The sequence below is a fragment of the Lygodium microphyllum genome, chromosome 3 (assembly GCF_053477565.2).
Source record: "Lygodium microphyllum isolate KBCC chromosome 3, Lygodium_microphyllum_v1.1.10, whole genome shotgun sequence".
NCBI classification, from domain to species: domain Eukaryota; kingdom Viridiplantae; phylum Streptophyta; class Polypodiopsida; order Schizaeales; family Lygodiaceae; genus Lygodium; species Lygodium microphyllum.
This window is the reverse complement of record NC_141137.1, coordinates 13,250,630-13,268,222: the sequence shown is the minus strand read 5'-3', so window position 1 is coordinate 13,268,222 and position 17,593 is coordinate 13,250,630. Positions and strand designations below refer to the sequence as shown.

The 17,593-nt window shown below is 38.7% G+C and overlaps 1 protein-coding gene across 2 annotated transcripts; it reads right to left on the bottom strand.

Moving 5' to 3' along the window:
* Positions 1-359: 359 nt before the first annotated feature.
* Positions 360-4,234, bottom strand: LOC148038064 (protein STAY-GREEN, chloroplastic-like). 2 transcript variants are annotated; one of them, XM_087668519.1, is made up of 6 exons: positions 3,917-4,234; positions 2,980-3,478; positions 2,179-2,352; positions 1,846-2,013; positions 1,689-1,740; positions 360-1,330 (listed from the first exon to the last, which is right to left on the bottom strand). In XM_087668519.1, the coding sequence occupies exons 2-6, from the start codon at positions 3,367-3,369 to the stop codon at positions 1,152-1,154; spliced, it is 963 nt and encodes a 320-aa protein (XP_087524645.1). In that variant the 5' UTR covers positions 3,370-3,478; positions 3,917-4,234; the 3' UTR covers positions 360-1,151. The 2 variants fall into 2 exon arrangements, with proteins under 2 accessions (XP_087524645.1, XP_087524639.1); XM_087668513.1 differs by having other exon boundaries at positions 384-1,330; positions 2,980-4,233.
* Positions 4,235-17,593: the final 13,359 nt, after the last annotated feature.

Genomic DNA, 17,593 nt, shown 5'->3' with positions numbered 1-17,593 from the left:
CCGGGCAGATTCGAAGCAGGGCACGCGCGGAGCTGGGCACTTGGGCGATAAGACATTCTCACGATCAAATTTCGCAGTCAACAGTGATTGACGGCCCAGATGATCGGATGTGATGGGGGCAAAAAGGGGGCCGTGGATCACCACTCTCCCCTCCTTAAAGACCCCCCCTTACCATAGACACGAGGGCAGCAGCCCCAACGAGCTTTCACGTTGTTGGCATAGCAACAGATGATCGATCGACGTTTCTGAATAGCTTAAGCCTTAGACAGATTGCTGTAGATTATTACCGGGCAAGCGGTGCCTATCATAGTTTTCTAAATGAAAGAACGTTTTACTGTGTTTAATAAATGTGTGTCCGTAAAGATCCGCCGTCCCGCAAACGTGATGATGCAGAGATTGTATCCTTGCCTCGATCTCGTCTCTCTGTTAGAACCTGTCCAATGTAAAATCAAGGCTGATGAAAGAGGGTATAATAGCTCTACAGACTACAGCTACTCAGACCACCTGCGTCACTCAGAGTGATTAATCCTTTTAGCCTTAGTGCTAAGCATGAGATTCGTATTCACCAAGTGCCCAAACTCCGCTCTCAACAGGAGCATTGTACGAATCAGGCACCTTATTACAAGAGCGTACTGTAACTACTATCAACATCGTTCAAGCATTTATCATTTAAAACAAGCTCCCCGCCGATGCCATGTAAAATGTATCGAACTCCAGTCCGGCTTCTTAGAAATTGTCGTTGTCGCCTCGCCGTACTGATATATGTTGATGTCCATATAGTAGACATAGATGATAATCTCTTAACCATTGCATTAATATCGACAAAACCTGCCTCCTATAACTCGCTGGACTTGATCATCAATTAACTGCCATTTTTGCCATGGCAGATGGGAAGAAAGATAAATCGCTAAGACTTCGAAGTCAACCGCCATCGTCATGACAGATCGCCACATCTATTTTGTCAGATAAATCAAGGCCAGGATTTGGAAATGTTTCATGGCAGTGAGTGTGTGTTGTTAACAGCGACCACGTAAAACACGTTTCAAGAAGGTCAAGCGACGTAATGAGTAGTAGTAACAGTGGGAGTAGCAGTAGAAGAAGTCATTGTGGGAGTAGGACCATTTGATCTTTTATTGATGTTTCTTTTATTATTACTTCCCTGGGAAACAGCAGCTACAAGGGCTCGTGCACTGCTTCGGCTCTTCTTCTATTTCTATTGCTCCTCCTCTATAGGGAGCTTTGAGGCTGCCCAATGGTCCCCAGCACTCAACCCGGTTAAACTCCTCCACATTGGACTCGAAGAACACCCACACTGGTGCCTCTGCTAGCCCTGAAAAAACTCACAAGGCAAAAACCCCTTGTTTTAAGTATGTAGAAAGGCTTAGATTGATCAAAGGCTTTGATCGAATTTGCAAACGAGTCACTAAATACACAGCATACTCATTTTCTTCGTCATATGAATTCTAGAAAGGACAAGGACTTTGTTAGCTTTCATGATAAGCTCAATACGAGGTAAATTACAAGCTTTGTGCTTCTTATTGGGCTTTCCTTGGTGCAAAATATAATCTCCTCTGTAAAGGCAACCTATATGAAGAGAGGAAAGTAGGAAAGAGAAAAAAAAAATGAACAGACCATACATGACCATCGTGTCGCGCTTCCAAAGAGAGAGAATAGGAAAGTTAAGTAACCTGGGTGCTTCCGGAAGAGGGCTGCATCGCCGTGTCTGAATGCCTCCAAAACCTGATGCAATGAGAGAACAAACACACCGTGGACCCTTGCACAATGGTCAGCCAGAAAACACAGAAATACCGCATTTTGAAGGTAATATGGAATCTTTGCATTTACCACTGGAAGCTCCCTCCGGAAAATGGAGAATCTTAGCCTTGCGAATGCCTCGAGAAACAAGTGCCCACCACTAATGTGACAGTGCACGTGGAGAGCCATTACTCCTTGACACTTGGTCCACTTGGCAATAACCTCATCTCTTTGGAGCCTTCTATACCACCCTTGCATCTGCACAGGTGCTGTGAGCAACTAATGAGGAAATAAGAGCCCCGGGGCAATGCACACTAAAAGAGACCGTTGGATAACAGGCAATGAGGGAAAAAAAAAAAAGGAGTCCGGTTATATAGAAGTTAAGAAGACCAAAGCTACCAGAAACGGAAGGAAGATTCAGACCTGGCTTTTGTTGATACGGTGAGATACTGATAGGGTCAGCTTGGCTGTAATGTCATTGTGTGTGAGGGTATAGATTCTGGGAAGCCTTTCAGGATGCTCATCTACATCCACTCCCAAAAATAGAACCTTAAGCTTAGACGCTTCAAACATGGTGGGTCTAACAAGCTTGGCAACCTGACAAAAGAAGTAGATCAAATTGATAAAAAAACATTAACGCACATTTACCTACAATTCCATTGCCTGACGATAGACATGATCCGGATTCCAAATGCATCGCGCGACACGGAACCAACCCTTCTGCCCTCTTTACCACGTAATGTTTAATTGAAGTTTCCCAGACTTTCCAAGAAATTTCAGTCCCATGAACAGGGGCCGAATAATGTACACTGTTTTATGCGTTCGGATTTTTTATGATCGACTTCGCTCTAATGGTAGGTTTAGGCTGGTTGTGTTGCGATTGAAGTAAACAATGATTGATATGTGCAATACGGTATTCAATATTAAGGACTCTGCTCAGTGGAAAATGGTTTGATGTGGAAGGCGCGAAGCCATTCGTTAACCTACGTAGATGCCGTTTCTTGAGTACAGGCCAAAACTTTGTTACTGTACTCAAGAAGTTTAGACTGATGGAATTCCCTCCTATACAAAACTGCCCACATTGCGTTGTGCAGTGCATTTTCGAAGACTACTAACCCACATTGCATTGTGCAGAGCATTACAGTACATTATGTAACCATATTTGTTGCGCTACAACATGGAATGTGCACCACACAACACAGAAAATCACAAACACTGAAATACCAAGTTGGGCAGAACTGGGGCCAGTTGCCAGGAAGACTGCTCCCCTGCTGCTTCTTCTCCCTCCTCCTGCCCCTCATCATCTCGTTCCTCCTCCTCCTCCTCTCCAGAGTCCCACAAAGATGAGATCGCGGACCCCTTCAGATCAGCGGTGACCAGGCAGCTTCTTCGGCCGAGCTGCAAACGTGCAGAGAAGCAGAGGACTCTGCCACTCTTCCTCCTCTTCTCCTGATCCTCCTCCTGCGACTTCAAGCTGATCACAGCGACCACCAGTTTGGAAGAGCAAACGGCCGCCGCCCTGAAACATCTGCATCTACTGGTCTGTGTGCCGACTAACGCTGATGTCGTCCGATCCGCACCGACTGCTGACGGATTATGATATATCCCAGGCATTGTGACGGGACCCCCCAGCTCCTGCTTCTTCTAGTGTTATACTGCCTGTGCCTTCTTCTCTCACATGCAGGTGGGAGGGCGACGAAGACGCCGCTCTCAAGCCCATTCCCTGGCAGCAGGCCAGCGTCGAACATTAACGACCTACATTGCCTTATAAAGATAAGAAAAGACACAGCAAAGACAAATTAGGAGGAGGTCCGTCCGTCCTTCCGTCGGTGCACCCGCTTCGGAAAATATGAGCTCAGCTACAGATGCAACAAGGCAGCAGAAGCAGAGCAGAAGACGTGCAATCAATTGTCAAGGACAGGGCAGACCAAAAAGCTTTGTTCATTACACGGAAGGGAAGAAGGCGAGAAAAAGGCAGGCATCTTACGAATCGCAACATGATCATCAACGATGGGATTCTGGCCGGCTCTGCCAACCAACCACAAAGGCTGGAAAGACCTGGGAGCCGAGGCCTTCCTTACCTCTAGAGTCTACAGGTAAACAAAACTGCCCGCGAGGCTCTCACCATCACACCTAGTTACCGATAAATTGCCCGCTGTACCTCAGAGTCATCATCTCCAGGGATCAACAACAGCGCGAGTGCGCGACCACCGTCTACGCCCCATCATCCATGCGTACCCATCTCGGCCGTCCATCAGTCATCAGCGTCCCAGCTCCCTTATCCTAACCAGGAGGCCATCGGCTGCCTGGCGCAGCCGTACAATTGGAATAAGTTTTTTTACACAGTATCAGGCCACTGCCTGTGACCCTTTACCAGGACAAGGGCTTTGGCCTGCCCATTCTTGGAAGTTGGGTTTTCGCACTTTCCTCGAGTGCAAATGATAATGACAGCACTACGCCTCCCTACGCCTCAAAGCTACCGACCCTCAGGACTATCTCCCGTGGGGTCTTTATGACCCCGGAGAGATGGGATCAACGGTTCACGAGCCGCCTCGGTCACGCTCCTCGATCTCGGCCGTTGATCCCCCAGGAAGTAAACCCATATTGCGATTGAAAACCCAGCGCCTAAATTTAAACTTGGGTGCCCGGGAAACTGCCGCAGGGTGACGGCGACGTTCATGGACCCCACTCACGCTGCAGTTCCGAACGTGCCTTAACTGACCATGATTCTCGCCATGGAAGTGACCAACTGCTGTGCAAACTGGGCGAAGTGGAGTTGCGGTCGAGATCGAGGAGGCTCCATCATTTCATTTCATTTCCTCTCGCCCCATCTCTACCCCGACTCTACACCACGTAACTCCATCTCCGCCCCCGCTCAAGACTAGCCTCCTCGGTCATCGGCGCTCGCATGACTGCTCTGCAGCTCAAGGGCTCCTCATCCACGCATTGGGTTCGTCCAAGATCGACCTGTGTCCACCGTCCAAGCTTGAGGCTTGTCGTGCATGTGCTCCTGCAAACTGCTCGAGGTCACATGCTCCTGGCAAACTGCCCGAGATCACACGCTCATGCAAACTGCTCGAGGTCACACACTCCTGGCAAACTGCCCAAGGTCACACACTCCTACAAACTACCCAATGCCTAGACGACCGTCGAGCACCACTAAACAGTGAAGGCAGAGACTACAAGCGAGTCGCGACACTGTAGCTACTGCGAATCAAGGGGGTATCTTCTTTGTCGTCCTTCGTGAAGAGTCCAATATTGATCCCGTAGCTCGCAGGTAGGAGAGGTTGTTGATCTTGTGTTTTACTTATCTTCATTGAGCCTTTTTATTGTACTTTCCATTGTCATTTGGACTAGCATGGAATTTCCTTATAGAGTAGTGTCCATGTATGATGTATGAATTTAGAAAATTAAGAGAGAAAGTGGAAATCAATTGTACAAGAACATTGGACTAGCATGGAATTAATGCACAAGAAGTAATTGCTCCTAGTAACAAGAATTGAATAATGTGTTTTGTGTAAAATTTTGTGTTGAAGTGCTTTCAACATACATCTTTCTTATTCAAACATTGTTATCATTTCATCAAAACTCAAAGACTAACTTAGTGATTTTTGTTGCGATATTGCTACTTTATAATTGTTGACACTAGTATAGTCATAGAAATAATGCCCCATCCTTGCCTTCTTGTAGATATAAATTTGCAGCTTTGCAACATCCATGTGCCTAGCAATCTTCAATCCATCCCTCCTCAGTATTCAACGTTATCATACAAGCTTTATTTTTAGCTTCAACTCTTTTTAGGAGCAGGGTATATTGTGGCAATATTTCCCTTTAGTAGGTCCAAAGAAGGAGATGGAAAATTTTATTGAAGAGGTAAGGGGAAGAGTTAGAGACTTAAAGAGAGGAAGATAGAAAGGTCTAGAAGAGGTGCACAATGCGAGAGAGAGAGAGAGAGAGAGAGAGAGGCTATCAAGCCATTGGCATGAATCTCTACCATCATGTCATGAGAGTTTTGTGAAGAGAGAGAGTGTGTGCACGTGTGTGTGTTCGTGCAGGAAATTTGTGTACAGTGTGCTCTTCCAATAGTGGCCTTCTTCACCTTCTCTCGTGGCATGTAGTGAATTTTTGTGTGGGAGTGCACATTCTATGGGGGGAGAGAGAGAGAGAGAGAGATGCTATCAAGCCATTGGCATGAATCTCTACCATTATGTCATGAGAGTGTTGTGAAGAGAGAGAGAGAGAGAGAGTGTGTGTGTGTGTGTGTGCACGTGCATGTTTGTGCAAGAAATTTGTGTACAGTGTGCTCTTCCAATAGTGGCCTTCTTCACCTTCTCCCTTGGCATGTAATGCATTTTTGTGTGGGAGTGCACATTCTATGGGGGAGAGAGAGAGAGAGAGAGAGACTTGCAAAACCTCAAAGAGAACACTTAAAATCAATAAGGGGCGAGAGAACGTGGGGGAGAAAGATCACTAAATTTGAAACTCTTCATTCTCCCATGGGCTATAATCATAGAGACAATATTGCAATAGCTGTGCTTGTGATCTTCTTTAGGGGCAATTGACAATGATTCATGCTACAAATTGCCATCTATTAGGAGTATTCTAGCAATTGTTCTTTGAGCTTTTTGAAAAAGATAGCCATGCTTCACTTAAAGAGGACAATGACCTTGTTAATGAGAACAAAGAGGATGAGGATGATGGTGATGGTGACCACGATGATGGGGTCAATGAAGACAACAATGATGATGAGAGTGGTGCCATTAACTAAGATGAGGATGATGCCATTGTTGCCATGGCTTGAGGTACACATGTACTTCTAGTTGAAATATTCTTTATTGCACTTGTACTACTTTCTTGTGACAATGCATTTTGATCCAAAAGTATTGAGGAGGACCTTATTAGACCATTTCGGTATTACTACAAGGCTCAAGTACAAAAAGCCCTAGACATTTTGCAGTAGCAGATAGTTATGAAAGAGAAGGAAGATCCATAATTATGAAAGAGAAGGAGGATCCATTGGTAGAGTTGCATGAGAGCTAGAAACTCCTTAAAGACTTTGCTCATTTTTCTTCCTCATGTACCACCAACATTAGATTGCACACATCCAGAAAGTTCTAAATAAGTGTGTGTGTGTGTGTGTGTGTGTGTGTGTGTGTGTGTGTGTGTGTGTGTGTGTGTGTGATCCCACGAGAGAGAGAGAGAGAGAGAGAGAGAGAGAGTTGTCTTTCCCTTGAACTTGTGATAGAGGTATGCAAGTAGTAAGCATTGGTGTTATTAGGACGAAGAGAGTTAAAAGTTTTATGTAGTTGCTATAGGATCATTGAAATTGAAAGGAAACACTAAAATGGAGAGAGAGAGAGAGAGAGAGAGAGAGAGATTACCTTCGCTCATGCTATCCTCCAACAACAAAGCTTCACCTCACAAAATGGAACAACCATGATCATCTTGCCATCACCAATGTTGTTGCCATCCCCCCATGCTTGGCCTTGCTACCTCATTCAATGAATAGAATAGCAACACATAGATAGATTTATGTTTAATAAAAAGAACGTAAATGAAGAAAGTGAGTACCAATGTAGGTCCTACCAAGATTGATCATTTGGATTTGAAATACTACCATGTTGGTTTTTACTGCTAGATCAAACTTTGAAATTTGTAGGAGTACTTTGCATCTTACTTTTATTGGAGATAAAATCAATCACGCATTCCCATGGTATATATGCATATGAAATAGCATGATACAACAACCAGGTAGGGTCAACCTTTATAGTCCACATCAAAGTTGAAGCATCAAATGGGCATGTGGTATTGGAAGCTTGGCTCCATGTGAGCTAATTTTTGCTTGCAAAAGGAAACGATAATACATTATCAATAGGCATATGGAAATACGAATAGTTTCTTTTCAATCCATTATAAATAAATGAAAATATGTACCTAATTTTTGTGCAATAGAGCTATGAAGTTCTACATTACATTTAAGAAGAATTAATGCATATGAATAAAAGAAACAAAATTTCTTTCATCTAATGTCATTGTATAGGTTTTCAAATTTTACTTTTGCATTAACATTCATGGTCTTTGTTTCCTCTTAGTCTCTCCTAAACTTCATACCGATTGATTCACTAAAGTCTCCTCATGTATTCAAAATGATTGCATCACACTTTTCTTCTAGATACGTATATCTAGATCTTACCAATAGGGTTATTGTGATGGATTTACATAAATATAATTACTCAATATTCCTCTTAACTTTTTCAAATAAACTTAGATCTAATCTTCTACATGCCATAAAGGTTTCTAAACACGTAGCCATAAGGGTTTCCAAACACGTATAGATAGCAACATCTTAACACTATAGCTTTAAGAAAATTATCCAATTTAAAAGTCATCATGCTCTAGTGTTAGTTCTACTTTTAGGATTTTGTAGAACGTAGTGTGAGCTTGTCGTCATGAGATGCATATAATTAGATGTTACATGATAAGGTATATGTAAGATCATAGGAATTTCTTATGAAATAGGTGATCTCAAAATCTTATGATATTGTCATACACATGGAGAGATTGTATAAGCCATCTTGAATGAATAGCATTAACTTAGATCCACACAACGTACAACACACAACCCACACCATTAACACCCTAAAGTGGACACATTTAGTAAAAATATGGCTCAAATAATTAACACCTTGAAGTGGATAAGTTAAGATACAATAGGAAAGATCCATAGCACATTGGTCATTAACACATTGAAGTGGAAAAGTTGAGATAACAAGGGATGCTTATGTATTTCAAGAATGGGTTCTCTTACAACATCGTTTGATTGCCATAGTGAGATGATATATTTTCATATTCGATTACAACAAGTTGCTTGCATGCTTAGACTAGCATTTAGAAGTGGCATAAGTAAGCTTAACAAGAGGTTCAAGTAGCCATGACAACTCAGGCTCATCTTTTAAGATGTCCTCCAGTCCTTGGTTCCATCTAAATAATGATGTCTTCATGTGAGGTTAGGGTTGAAAAAACAATCAATATTTCAACATCTTAAATAAAAAACCCTCCGCACATATAATTAGCAACTTCATATAATCACAATCTATAAATACAAGTAATTGGCTTGCAGACAGCTAGCTTGTGAGGTTGAGGAGAGGAAAGAGGCATCAAGCAATTGGTGTAGACCACTTAGGGGGCACATTATCTTTGAAAATAGAAGAAACATCAATGGCATGATCATGCTGATGTGTCATAGGCGCTTGGAGCATTGCCAGGGGTTTGAATGTGGTTTGAATGTAGGGATTTACTATTCTCTTATTGGACCTTCATGGGGAATTTATGGATCTATGCTTAAATTTTTTTCCCCCTTCTTTGTGGTTTTTTTCTTTCGTTGCGCCCATTCTTGAATCATACGAGATGAATTTTTTGTTCCCATCTACTGCTAACTCTACTCCTCACTACAAACAATTGTGACCTCTATTGATGTTGTTGATCTCAAGATTAAGGCTCTCTTTCTTTCATGACAATGTGTTGGCCCCTCTACCGTGGTGTCAACTAGATAGTGCAAGGGAAGGGAAAGGAAGGGCAAGTTGGTGGAGAAGTGGAAAGTAGAAAGTTGATGGAAAGAGTGTAATAAGGAGAGGACAACAAGTGGTGACAAAAAATGGAAGATGGGAGTGATAAAAGGAGGTGAGAAATAGGAGCATCAATAGAGATGTCAATGCAAGAGAAAGTGATAGTCAAATAATGTGGACCAGTGGAATCTTGATGTGTTGGTAAGCGAGAAGCATGGCTATGAACTTGTTCCCAAGTAATTAAAATGAACTTTAGTTGCCTTTGTATAGGTAAGATTTACCTCTTGAAGACCTCACAAACCACAATGATGACTCTTTCTTTGCTTTCTTCTTTCTTTAGATAATGGATGGTTGAATAGATCCATTTAGATGGGTTTGTGACACATGTCCACTTGGAATCTACAAGAGCTATTTGCCAAATAAAAATTCACTATGCTAAACACCTTGTGAATACAAAATATGAGATTACTAATGTACTTATCTTAGAGTTGTATCTTACATTGATATAAGACCTCTTCAAGATTAGGTAGTTTAGATCTTATTTGTTTCTCTAGACATACTTATTTTAAACTCATTGAAATTTTTGCAAAACTTTTTGACAATGTGTGCTCTCAAAGCTAAGCACCTTGAGATTAAGCCTTGAAATGTCTTTATTGATGTTTGTTGTTAGTAGACCCTTGCCAATGTAGATTGCTTGCTGATTTCTAATTGTGTTTAATGATTCATTTATTCTAAATTTAGGCTAGAATGAGGCTTAGGACTATGCACCTAAAGCTCTAAAAATGCTAATCATGCAAAGAGTATGAAAAAATGAGGTGACCACACAGATTTCTAATGAGCTAGGACGTACTACATAGACCTACGATGAAACATGGATATCCTTTGATGAGGGGATATGGTCAAAGGTGAAGAAGAATAGGCACATGAATTTAGAGCTCAAGCTCTGACACCATGTAGCTCAAACTAAACAAAAGTTGTCATGCATGATCATGAATAATGGCGACATAGTTTACTTCAACTAATGTAGGCCTTCATGAATCACGTTGGTTCCATAAGAAAAACGAAATCCCATTCATAATCACAAAGACAATAACAATTTAGAGATGGATCTTGGCCATAAGCAAAACAATGTTGTAATGATTTGTCTACACCCTAGTGCCATTCAATCTTGGATTGTTAGTATCAAACCAAACTTTCAATTTTAGTTATTGGTGCAATATCATATAGTTCCTTCAATGTGTACAAACTTGAGTAGTACATATTCTTTGTTTGCATACTATATCTTAGCTTGTGGTTTCATTCCAAATACACATGTGCAACTCCACTTTCTTCTTCAAAGTATTGGTATTGTCTTTAAGTGGAGCTCTTGGAAGCAATCATAAAAATGGTCAATGATGGTGAATTAAAAATTTAAAAAAAGCAATCAATTATCAATTAGGAGTGAAATTTTCTTTTTTGATCATTTGTCATTTGTAGGGAGGTTATGGAAAGAAAAAAAAAGAGAAAATTAAAAAAATGTATAGATTTGAGCAAACTACAAATCAAAACAATGCCTCAAAAATGTTTCTTTTTGGAAAATAAAACAATTTGTTGGATTTAGGGTTGCAAAATACACCCGTATAGCCTGTAAAAGAAGAAGCTTCTCAAAGCTCAACAAAGGGTATTGAGAAGTATCAATGCAAAAGATTTCAAGACTAAGTTTTCCCTAGAGTGAATGGGCATATATATAAGGCCAAGGGAAAATAACCTCCTAGTGAGGAAAAAGGGTGCCTTGACTATCCTAAATGTATTCACACACATTGGCACCAAAAATATGGTAACAAGTTTCCCATGAGGGAAATGCCAAGATTAGTGCCCTATGATCAATCCACAAATGATAGTAAGGCCACAACTTTGCAAAAGCTATGAACTTCTCACTAGACAAAGCCTTTGTGAAAGGTCTACAAGGTTGTCCCACATTGGCAAAAACGCCAAGTTGGTCTCTCATGGAGAGAGTCTCTCCTCCTTGACATAATGATAATGCATCTTAATGTGCTTAGCAAGCATGGAACATTGGGCTCCATGAAAGTACCAATGCACTCTAATTGTTAGTGATGATAGTGGTGGGATAGATGGCTATACAATGTCCAAATCAAATGAAAGGAATCTAAGCCAAACACACTCTATTGTAGCTCTGAAAGCTATTATGTACTAAGCTTCGCAACTAGAAGTGACCACAATGAGCTACTTCTTGATTAACTAGAATATGCATGAATAGCCAAGCATGAAGGAAAAACCATTTGTGGATATAACACCATGGCAATCAACGTAGTTGAGATTCAAGAAAGCATGCAAATTTGGAAAGAATGATATCCTTGGTTGGGATAAAAAATCAAGGTGTTGAGTACTACTCAAAGAGGAATAGATATGCTTCACTACTTACCAATGCTTAGTGCCTAGCATATATAAAACTTTGTTCATATGTGAGATTGCAAATTGAATATTAAGCATTATACAAGTACATAAATCAAGCATCTAATAGCTCGATGATAGAGAAAAACATCAAAGTAGACTTTGACATCATGAAAGACTCAACTTGAGACATGTCTCCATAGAAGTAGTGATAGGCTTGTAGTCCTAAAGACCAAACTTGTGCAATAGTGTCGCTACATACTTTCTTTGATGGCAAAAGGTAATGACTCCATGTCATTTCTTAAACTAAATTATGAAATAATGATAGCATTGGCTCAAATCTAATGTGTCATAGTTAAGTAAATTAAATTAAAGCCAAAAATAGTAACAATCGATAAATCAATACAAAATCATGTTGCTAGATCACTCCTAGATTAGCAAAAAATTGTTCGCTCTTGCTTTAAGGACCAAATTTAAGTCAACCTTAAAATCAACAACATGTATCTCACTAGGATTAGTGAGCAGAACATCATTGATATGAACCACAACGGTAAAAAATCAATTAGTCTCACATTTGATATACATGGTTCTCTCAATTAGTTATTTTGAAAATCAAGTGCAATCAAGTACACATATTTTCTCATACCAAACGCAAGGTGCTTGCTTTAGGCCATAGAATGAATGCCTTCTTCAATTTTCACACTTTACTATCTACCCTTTCTAAATGAAGCCACAAGCCTAGAAATACATATACACCCTCAAGCAAATCACCATTCAAAATTGAAATTCTAGTGTCCAATTGATGTACATTCCAAGCATTATGAGATGGTAATACACAAGTTCTATGTACATTCCAATTGATGTCTAATTGATGTTCATTCCAAGCATTATGAGCTCTTAATACACAAGTTTTACAGGTGCCTCAAAAGTAGGCAATGATGAATACACCATATCAAATTTCTACATGCATAGCAAACTAGCAAAATTCAAATGGCCACAATACATATGCCAAAGTATTGCATGTGAAATAACATATAAATATATATATGTAATTGTATACAATATGAGTTTGCAAACAAATCTCATTGAACCCTCTCTTAGAAAGAAGCATGCTACATTTTACTTAATATAAAGGCCTAAAGAATATTTTTTACATGTGCCTCAAGAGTTTGAAGTGATTACACCATGTTAGTTTTTTACAAAGATAACAACCTATCAAAACTCAAACGACCAAAATACGCATGCCAATTTTTGCATCTAAAATAGTCCTCGAATTTGCAATTACACATGCTATATCTTCCACATATTATTTATAGTTATTCAACTAATATAAGCCATAACATACCAAACCACATGTAATAATTTTATCACCACATGAGAGACCATGAACAAACTATATCTCATCCAAAAATTTGATCATCAAGCCAATCTTAGGAAGTACATAAACTAATAACAATTTCTTCTTTATCTATGATATCTATGAAGCATTTGAAAGAGTAAAAGTGCTACCATTAGTAGTAGTCAACACAAATTTATCAACTCCTTAACATGACAAGATAAGTTATTGGCTCATATGAGAGTAATACCCTTAGGAGTAGGCTCAAGAGAAGTAAACAAATTGTGTTATGACGTAGTGTGTTAGTAGCACCACTATCATCGTAACATGTTTGAATCCACAACAAACATGTGAGAATCATATGTCAAGGGTCATAATTACATTTTCCCTAAGTTCTCAATCTATATCTTGCACAAGATTTGCACATTTTCAATTAGAAAAAGAGGTATTTGCAACAAGCATACTAGCCTCTTTCGATACCATTTCAAGATAGTTCTTAATGACATGATCTCTTGCCTTGTAAGACTTGCAAAAGCTTTTACTCTCATTTTCTTTCTCATCTAGATCATTCTTCCTTGTCTAAACATTATTTGAAAATTTCACCTTTCTAGTAGAAAAGATAGCCTTCCCTTTACCTTTTGGACTATGCACAAAATCTTGATCTATAATATGCATATTGGGCCTATTTTGTCAAGATCGGTCTCCTTAGAGCAAAAGAGAACTTTATCAAATGAAAAAACGTTGGGATTTCCTTTCATCATTAAATAAATAGTAGATGCAAAACTCTAATAAGACTCAAGAAGACCATTGAGGAGAATTTGCAAAGTGAACTATCTAGCAAAATCTTACATTGTGCAGCAATTAAGTACTCCATAATATCTTTGATCTTCATGAAAACTATTCATCCATGTGTCCACTCTTAATTGCTTACATAGGTAAGCAACACAAGCTTTATTTCTTCCTTAATATAGATACACAAGTGCATCCCAAGCCTCTTAAGCTATCTTGCATGAGTAAACATGTGAGACTGTGATACAACTAAGAGATATTGTAGTAAAGGCATAAGCCTCTCCATCTCTTCCATCCCAAAAAATCTTCTCAATAGTAGGTGATGACTCAAGAATCACCTATAGCTACATATGAGTATAACATGGGTTCAACATAAGGCAATTTTCAAAATATCATTTTTACACACTTTTTACACATAGAAGGGTGCCATATAAAGGGGTTATTTATAGATAGGGTAGAAAAGGAGTATGTTTTATTCATAAAAAATCCACAAATAAGGGTATTTATAAATAGAACTCATACATAAAATCTATATGTACCTTATGAAAATAAGATAGCCATGGATTTTCCTAAAACACTGTCTCATGCAACAAAATTGTGCCTATCAAACATTAATGTGACTATGAGTAGTATATAGATATTAGATAGTCATAAGTTAGATTTTAGTGATGGCATCTAAATCCACTAGGATCCTTTAACAAAATGGTAAAGTATATGTGATATTGAGTACTTGTTTTGGTAGTGGTCTAGTTATGGTCAACGATAACTTTGGGTATTAGAATTTTAGTATCTTCTTCTAATAGTGGAGAATCATCCACAACTCAAGTGATAAGTGGTGTTCCCTTGAAGGGTTTCAATAAAGTAATATAGAATAAATTGAGAATTTCCCAATGATATCCAATCTAAATGCATTATCATTGATCTTATGTATAATGCCCATAAGATCTTGGAGCTAATTTAATTTTAGAATGCCTTTCAATGGAATTTAATCTCATTGTTTCAATATGAAGCCAAACTATGTTTCTTGTTAGCTTGACCTATATAGCTTAATTGGGATTTTAAAATCTTGTCAATCACTTCTTCTCAAATTTTGATATGATCATTAGCTGAAGCATCAGCCTGTTGGAACATTTGCTACACTATGACAATCATAGGGATGGGTAATTTCTTGTAATAAAATATTTAATAACTTGAGTGTGTAGTGTTATTATAGTGAAATTGTAAGATAGGTAAGTGTTAGTCACAATTTTTTGGATAGTCGATATAGTGTGTGATATAAGAATGTCAAGGATAGTGCTATTGGTTGCTTCAATTTGGCCATTACTTTTGAAATAGAAAGCTGAGGCAAAATCCATCTAAAAGCCTAGGTTCTTAAACAATGCTACCTAGAAGTGGTTTAAAAATCTACCATTATACTAAAAAAGAATAACTTTCAAAAAACCATGATGAGAAAAAATAGTCTTAATGGATAACTCACACCTTGAGATGCAGTCAATGTCTCTTTACAATAGGGAATGAGATAGTCTTGCTTACTAAATATATCTATAATCATCCAAATCATAGCATTATGCATGGACATCATATGGAAACTAGTAATAAAGTCCATAGGAATTTGTTTCCATGGTGCCTTATGTACAAGAAATCCATGTAAATTTATTCACATGGTCCATTCAGTAAAGGCAATTCGATTAGCAAACTATAAGGCTTCCCATGATGACATTTAATTATTTGGAAAACAATACATGCAGAGATAAACTTAGCAATGTCATGCTTTATATCAAGCTAATAAAAATAAAGTTACAATCAAAAGTTTGAATATCACATGCTATGCAACATTCTTGTAAGGTTTACAACTCGATGCATCTTTAACTACTTTAGCATGTCTTGATTACATTCATGTCATGAGGTGAAAGTTTTGAATAAAGGATGCCCATTTAATGAGGATAAAAATAAGCAAATGTTTGATAGCTTACGAATACGTAAATTGCATCTAAATGTTCTTTGTTATAGGTGCTATAGTTTTGTTCCAAGTATTTATGCTTTCTACTTTCATAAGTGATAGGATGATTGTTTTGCGTTAGCATAGCACCTATGCTAGATCCAATAGCATCAATGACCACTAAGAAGTGTTGGGAAAAATCTAGAATTTGGAGGACAAGTGCATGAGTCAAAAGGTATTTTAGAGCATCAAAATATTTTTGTTTACTAGGATCCCATTTAAAGGCAATGTTTTTACATGCAACAACATGGTCAAGGGTAAGGTTATCGATGAAAAGTTTTTGACAAATCGTCTATACAAATCGGTTAGACAAAGGAAACCTCATGAAAACTCTTGGGAATATTCCAATATTTAATGGTTTGAATTTCTTTGGGTAAAAAATGGTTCCTTAGGAAATGTTAAATGGTATGTATCCTTAACATTCTATTTGATGCTAGAAGAATAGGCTCTTGTGAAGGTTAGCTTACAAATGGGTATTATGCAAGTCAAACACAATGTGAAGATCTTTGTGTTTTTCTTTTGACTGGCTAGAAATCAAAATATCATGAAAGAACACAACAACAGAGCTTTGATAATAATAAATTATTCATTAAATGTGCAGAGGAGGCTACTGCATTTGTGAGACCAAAGGGTATAACTACAAATTCATTTGTATATGTCAACTAACTCCATGCAGATTTGGTGGTACCCCAACTTAACTTCTATTTGATAAATATTTTAGTCCTATTGAGTTTGTCTAGTAAGTCATCTACCTAAGGAATAGAGTATCAAATTTTGATAATTACTTATATTTGATGCCTTGTAATCATTACACATATGGTAAGTCTTATCTTCTTTTCTAATATTAGGACAAGTGCACCAAAGGGTGATGATCTAGGATTGATTAGGTCTTTGTTGAGTAACTCCATAACTTGCATTTGTATTTCTTTTTAATGCAAGGCATGGTGCCTATAGGGAGCCTTTTGGGGTGGATTTCTTTTTAATGCAAGGCACTGTGCCTATAGGGAGCCTTTTATGGTGGAGTAACACCAAGATCTTATGATCAAGATCTCCACGATGGTAACTTTGATGGATACTCATAAACAAAGTAGTGTTTGTGTCAGAGAGAGAACCAGGGAGAGAGAAAGAGGAGAGAGAAAGACTGCAGAGGAGAGAGAAAGACTGCAGGAAGAGAGAGAATAAGAGTGCCGAGGAGAGAGAAATACTAGATTTAGAGAGAGAAAGACAGGAAAGATGAAGAAGCCATAGAAGCTGTGAGCAAGAAGGGAGAGAAAGATTGTAATTGTATTGATATGTCCAAAAGATGTGAAAAATTACAACTTCTCTCCTTATATACCAATGTCTGTGTGACATGGCATATTATCAACATTCTAACTATTCCCAACTTCTTACAATCCATCCCTTCCCAAAAGTTTTTGTCCTAAAAAACAAGCCTAGAAAGAGCTAGAGAAAAGATGGATAGAACAGAGTACTACTCTGTTTTACAGCTTTACAAATGGGTAATGAATGAAAAATGACCATTACAAGGGCTGAATTTGAAGATTGGAAAGAAGACCCAACTATATACATGACTTGAAGTACTTCAGAAGCAAATGGAGCCATAGAGTCTTCAACAAATAGTTCCAGAAGAAAGTAGACAGCTTGCTGAATAAATAGTCCCTGCTGGACCAAATCTGCCATAACTTTTGATAGAAGTGTCCAAATAAGATGTACCACATATCAAAACGAAGCTCTTGAAGAGTACTTTAAGCCCATGTA